At 34.6% G+C, this 6,544-nt stretch overlaps 1 protein-coding gene across 1 annotated transcript; it reads left to right on the forward strand.

The window, feature by feature from the left end:
- Nucleotides 1-4,026: 4,026 nt before the first annotated feature.
- On the forward strand, nucleotides 4,027-6,110 carry LOC114411238 (protein MAIN-LIKE 1-like). Its single transcript, XM_028374982.1, has 5 exons — nucleotides 4,027-4,362; nucleotides 4,471-5,130; nucleotides 5,234-5,520; nucleotides 5,596-5,848; nucleotides 5,934-6,110. Exons 1-5 carry the CDS (start codon nucleotides 4,027-4,029, stop codon nucleotides 6,108-6,110), a joined length of 1,713 nt encoding a protein of 570 aa, XP_028230783.1.
- The last annotated feature ends 434 nt before the right edge of the window (nucleotides 6,111-6,544 follow it).

Raw genomic sequence — 6,544 nt, forward strand, 5'->3', positions numbered from 1 at the left:
AGTCTTCAATTATTTTGATTTTGTTAAATTATTTTTTTAGAAAAGATTTTGTTAAAGTTTCATTCAATCATATTGATTTAAAATTAATTTAATTTGATCCGATCTAATTTAAAGTGATTTGGATAAAACTAATTTTTTATTTTATTTTTTATTTTTTAGAAAATACTAAATAAAAGATAAGATATATAATAAAAATAATTTAAAATATTAATTTTTATTTATATACCACTATATGTATATATTTATGCATGTTAACTAAAATAGTTACTAAAAATATTTTTGATTAAATATGCTTTTCATGAACAAGAATATGTTATATGTATAAATATGTAAGAAATAAAAGTTGACGAAATTTATGAATATATATATATATATATATATATATATATATATATATATATAAAAGTTTAATTTAGATAGATTAAATCAATTTTAAAATAAAATTTGATATAACCTAATAAAAAATTTAATTTTTTTTTAATTTTTGATCCCTTTAATTTTCAGTTTTCTAGATCGATTGATTTGATTTGTAATTCTTTTTAAATTGGATAAAATTATTATCAAAAATAAAGTTTTTTCTTAAATATTTAATACATTTACATATTTAAAATTTGAACTTAAGATATTTGATTAAGTTGTAATAATTTAAGATTAATTATTTCACTTTAATTTGTATTTGTTAAACTAATATAACATAAAATGAGCTACCCATATAAGAATTAATGAAATTTAAGGGTTTAATTATTAATTTACTCCCTTGTTATTTAAATTCTTCAATTAGGTTCGCTGTAATTAAAAGTTCCAATTAAGCTTTTTATTTTTTTTAAATGTTTCAATACTTTGCGTCTAATTGAAGCTAACACGGCGTTAGATAGCTTTTAATTTTTAAGCCTCTTATTTTACATTATTAATTATTACCATAATTGTGATATTAAATATTTTATTTAAATATTGTAAACTTTTAATAGACTATATAATTAATGAAATATGAACTCTCATTCTAACTGGTAGGTATTTTATATATTACATGAATAATTTAATTTTAATAAATTTTGAATTTTTTAAAATATTTTAAATAAAAACTATTTAAACGATAAAATTAAAACATATAACTCATTAATTATAATATAAAAAGCATAAATTAAAAAGTGTTGCAAATCATCAAAATAATATTATAATTAATTAAAAATAATATTTAAAATTTTAAGAAGTGAAATTTAAAAACGTTAAGTTATCTATACAAATATATATATATATATATATATATATATATATATATATATATATATATAAATTAATTTAATTTTTAAGAACTAAATTTTATTTTATTTACTTTAAATCAGTTTCTTAATTGATCCATCTTTTTAATTGTGCTTTATTTCTCATTGATACGTCATTTTCATGGTTTGTATCTTGAAAGGGTATATAATATTTGACCTTGAGCCTTAAGATGTGTACAAGCTTCAGCTTTGAATTCATGGAAAATATTAAAAACAATGTCATTTTTTTACTCTTGATTGAAAGTTGAAAATACTACTGAAAAATTTAATCGTGTATTGGAACATTTGACCAGGCTTGAACTCCTTTAACAAATTTTGTAATTTTATTTTCAATATATCCGTCTCCTGGAAATTAATTTCCGGAAGAAAAAAAAAATTAGATTGCAAGTGGGACTTGTTACTTGTTAGTCATTCACTACTACCTACAACAATCTGGAATCACTTACCATTCGAGGAAACAACGATGAAAACAAATCTGGTTCCATCGCGATTAAGGAACACTTTTGTAGGGTTATAAACCACCAATCACTGGTGGTTGACCTTGATTAGTTTCCCAGGAACTTCAGGAAGAGTTCACTTGCAATCCTAATTTTCTTTCCGAAAATCCGTTTCCAAGAGAGGGGTATTTCTGGGAAAAAATATAAAATTTATGAAGTGGGTATATATAATAATTAAAGGAGGTATGTTTATCAACTACCTTAAATGATAATTGATGGGGCCATTGTTGGGCTTGGAGTTGCTTAGCTATAGAGTGCTGCTAGGTGCACCTAACAGTTTTGCTGGTGCACCCAGCAATTGTTGTGAAAAGGTCATAATGTCCCTTACTAATTTAAAAAAAAAATGAAACTTCTCTCTCTCCCCGTGTTTGCGCTTCTGCTTCTTCTTCTTTCGGATCACCTCTTCTTCTTCCTGCTTCTTCTTCATTCTTTGGGCGTCTTCTTCTTCATTCCTTGCGCGTCTTCTTTGTGCCTCTTCTTCTTCTTCGTTGAGGAGGTTGCCGAGGTAGCTTGCGGTGGTGCTGCGAGGAAGCTTCCGCGAAGAGCAACGGTCGTTGAGGAGGTTAGCGCGTCCACCGTCGAGGTAAGCACCGTGAACCTTAGCTTTTTATGGTCTAGTGTTGCCGACGATGGCGGAAACCGCTGTCAGAAATCGTTGGGAGCTTTACGGATCACTTAATCCGTAAAGTATGTTGAGTAGTTTACGGATCACTTGATCTGTAAAATACTCAACATACTTTACGGATCACCTGATCCGTAAAACTCACAGTTTGATTTTAATTGAAAAATTGCCAAATATTATTTGATACCTTTGAATGTATGCTAAATATTTGATAAATAGTGTCATGAATATATACTGTTTCATACAAATTGCCATGAATGTATGCTAATTATTTGCTAAATACTTTATTTGATTTAATGCGAATATGTAATTGCCTTTTATGTGATTACATACAAATTCATTCCTTTAACTAAGTTATGACTAATATGATTGATATCCCTATAAGCTAACTTCCATGTGCTTCCATATAAGCCAACTTCCATGTGCTTCATATAAGCCAACTTCCATGTACTTCCTTTAACTAAGTTATGACCAATATGATTGATATCCCTATAAGCCAACTTCCATGTGCTTCATCTCAACATATCGAGGCACACAGTCAGCACCCAAGCAATCTGCAGCTTCTTGTACCTAAATTCATATCTAACAATTTAATTAGAGGAGAACAACAATGAATAGAAATAGAAAATCCAAATTCTCCAGTTCAGGCATACAACTCAACAGGTATATATAGATAGATAGATAGATAGATGCAAATACTTGCAATTAATGGATTAAACTAGGAAATAGGAATTTGACATGATAGAACTAGGAATTTGGCATGATGGTAGTTTGCTTAGAACCTCTGAGCCTGTATGTGAAGAAATGCATTTGGAATCATGAACCAACTATCCCAAAACCTTAAGTTATTTAAAACTCTAAGCCACATGGTCGGCTATAATATAATATCACAAATGATGAACCAACTACTCCATACAAATGGTTTTATATCAAACACTTTCCATTTCAATGCAAATTTTAGAGCAATAAGCATTTTTATCAAATTTTAGAGAAATATGGCAAAGCAGGTCAAAAACATATTGGAGTAAACATTAATTTTGGTCATACAACAATCACTTCCATAAATTTACCGTTTAATTTAAAAAAAAATCACAACTTGCATGAGATATTAGAATGAATCATAAAAACACTTGGTAAACTACTTAGTAGTTAATATTTCAATTAATATTGCTTGGGGCTCATAGGAATGCACTTCAGTGCCAGTATTAGAAAAGAAATAGCTCATAAAGGATAGAGTATCCTTTAACTAAGTTATGACCATGTACTTCCTTTATAGGTTGAACCAAATGAATAAGCATAAAGCTTGACCAGTCCACATAAGTGAGGCTTCTATTTGCCAAAAGATGAGGAGTTGCTTCCATTTCAAAAAGATTGATTTCTTCTTTCTTTGGCTTTGTTCATCTAATATCAATAATATTAGGATTCATAATCAATTTCCATTCAATCATATAGTGTACTAAATAAAAACTAACCCGATAAAAGCCTAACATGTGTAGCCTTTCTTGACATGCCTTTCTTGAAAGCCTGACAGCTTGCGCGACTTTTCAGTCAATGAAATTTGCGTTAGACCAATGAAATTTGAGTGAATGAAATGGGTGATTGAATTTGCATCACTCATTTGCAGATCATGGTTAGGACCAGAGGATTAGGTCGTGCCTTAGGTCAGGTTACTGGCAAAGGTGTGGGCAGAGGAGATCATGATGATTCTGATGATGCTCCGCAGCGTCGGCGGCCTACTGCATCAGCACGGAGGCAGCGAGTCGCTGTGACTGCGGATCACGTCGATGAGCCAGTCATCCCTTCGCCAGATGTTCAGGATGACCCGATGGAGGCACCAGTTGCTGTAGAGGACATTCCTGCGGACACAGGCGCAGAGGCTGCTGAGGACGCGCATGAGGGATTTCCGGGTGGTCCGAGCGACCCATCCGTGTTGACCTTGTATGCGGATCACGTTGCTTGCAGCGTATGAATGGGAGAGGTATTTATACTATTTAATTTTAGTTACTTGTAATTAGTTTTCCTTTAAATGATGATTTTAACGAATTTTGCGTTCCTTTATACTTCAATTCAGGAGCGTCCTGAATTGAAGCTATCCTCTCATGGGAAGAAGGTCCACAGTTTAGGCAGGCATGTCCTTGCCATTGAGGGACTTGTTGCTGGTACAGGACTAAGTCCTCTGATCATGTGTTCGGTAGACACCGGCGATCGGGGACTTTTGTCCGTGTTTATGGAGCGGTGGCACCGGGAGACATCTAATTTCCATCTCCCAGTGGGAGAGCTCACCATCACATTGGACGACGTCTCCTCGCTTCTCCATCTTCCCGTGATTGGCGACTTACACGCTTTTGAGCCCTTGCACGTGGACGATGCGATTCACATGCTGGTGAACTTGTTGATGGTCTCTCCAAAGTTTGCTAGGGCTGAGACAGTCCAGTGTTGCGGATCATACGTATGCCTGCAATGGGTACGTGATACATATGAGCGCCGATGCCAGACAGGTCATTGGACAGCTGCGGCTCCCGCATATCTTCTTCACCTTCTGGGTTGCACTCTATTTACTAACAAGAGTGCAACCAATGTCCATGTTGTCTACTTGGAGGCCCTTCGTGACCTCAGTATGACAGAGAGGTACGCTTGGGGAGTGGCTGCTTTGGTGCATATGTACGACCAGCTGAACGATGCATCTATGAGCCACAACCGACAGCTCGGCGGTTACATCACACTGCTGCAGGTAACAAATATGTTTTTTATTCGTTCAGCCTCAACAATGTTCAACTTTAAATTTTGTTACACTTTCATTATTAATGTTTATAATTTTGATGTTACATCTGTAGTGCTGGATTTACGAGTACTTTCCGTCGGTCGCGGACTCCATTGCTGATCAGGAGTACGACGAGGATTCTCTGCATGCGTGTAGGTGGATTGTGACCAAGAAGACCGTGAAGAGCATTCGTACGCCGGCGTACAGGAAGCGCCTAGACCGACTCCGGATTCCGGATGTCTTTTGGATCCCTTATGGGGAGCACCGAGAGGTTCGGGACTTCCACGTCAGATCATGTTATTCCGCTCTCTTGCGCTGGGGGCCTGTTGCTGTTTATTACCGACCGGAGAGGGTCGTGCGGTAGTTTGGCTACACGCAAACCATTCCTGCTCCTCCTGTCGATTCATGGGTCTCGTATGATGATATATACGACAGGTGGATGCACTACGAGGATCATATCGTTCCAGCAGGTGAGATGTGCGTTGTGCCAGGGGCGTGTTCCAGTGACTACATGGACTGGTTCTTCCGCATCTCCCATCCTTTCATGACACCAGGCCACGCATTAGATCCTATGCCTCATGGTCACGTCCCGCAGCCCCGAGTCGTCCCTCAGGCCCCGCAGACAGATATCCTTCGCGTGCCGGAGCCAGGAGCATCGTCGACATCTGCGGAGGAGCCTAGACATGCAGTGATAAGTAATACTAATAATTTACATCATTTACCTCAATATTTGCATAATAATTTGTGTAATTAGTTTGTTTTGTATGTAACAGGAAGTTTGTGATGACATTACTGAGAGGTTGGAGCGCCATCTGAGTCTAGGGGTGGTCACGCCTAGCTCATCGGCATATGAGGTGATCGAAGAATGCCTCAGGTTGGCCAGGAGTGTGACACAGAACCATCTTGTATATGTTAGGTCTAGACGCAGGTGGTGCATGGATCAAGCGTAGTTTATGTACATATTTTATATTGATATTCCATGTATATACAAATATTGTACATGAACTCATTCCATGAGTATTGTTGGTTTTATTTATTTTCATTAGTAATGTTAGTTTTATTTATTTTCATTGATTGTGTATTCCATTTGTGTCTATATATACGCGTGTTATTAAAATGGTCTAGTTAACTTAGTTATAGTATATGTAAATTATTATAAATGGTCTAGTTAACTTAGTTTACCAACTAATAAAAAATAATTTGAAATATGACTTTAAATATAATTGAAATAAAGAAGTTGAAAAGGGTGTAAAAAAAAATTAAACAAAAAATGGACATCATTCGTTATCTAAAATCCTTATTTTATATAACGTACTAATATTTTTAAATTCTCTTATAATTACTATTTTCCAACTTATACTAATGATCATGTAAAAAAATGTAT

This window comes from Glycine soja, chromosome 5 (genome assembly GCF_004193775.1).
Source record: "Glycine soja cultivar W05 chromosome 5, ASM419377v2, whole genome shotgun sequence".
Taxonomy (NCBI): domain Eukaryota; kingdom Viridiplantae; phylum Streptophyta; class Magnoliopsida; order Fabales; family Fabaceae; genus Glycine; species Glycine soja.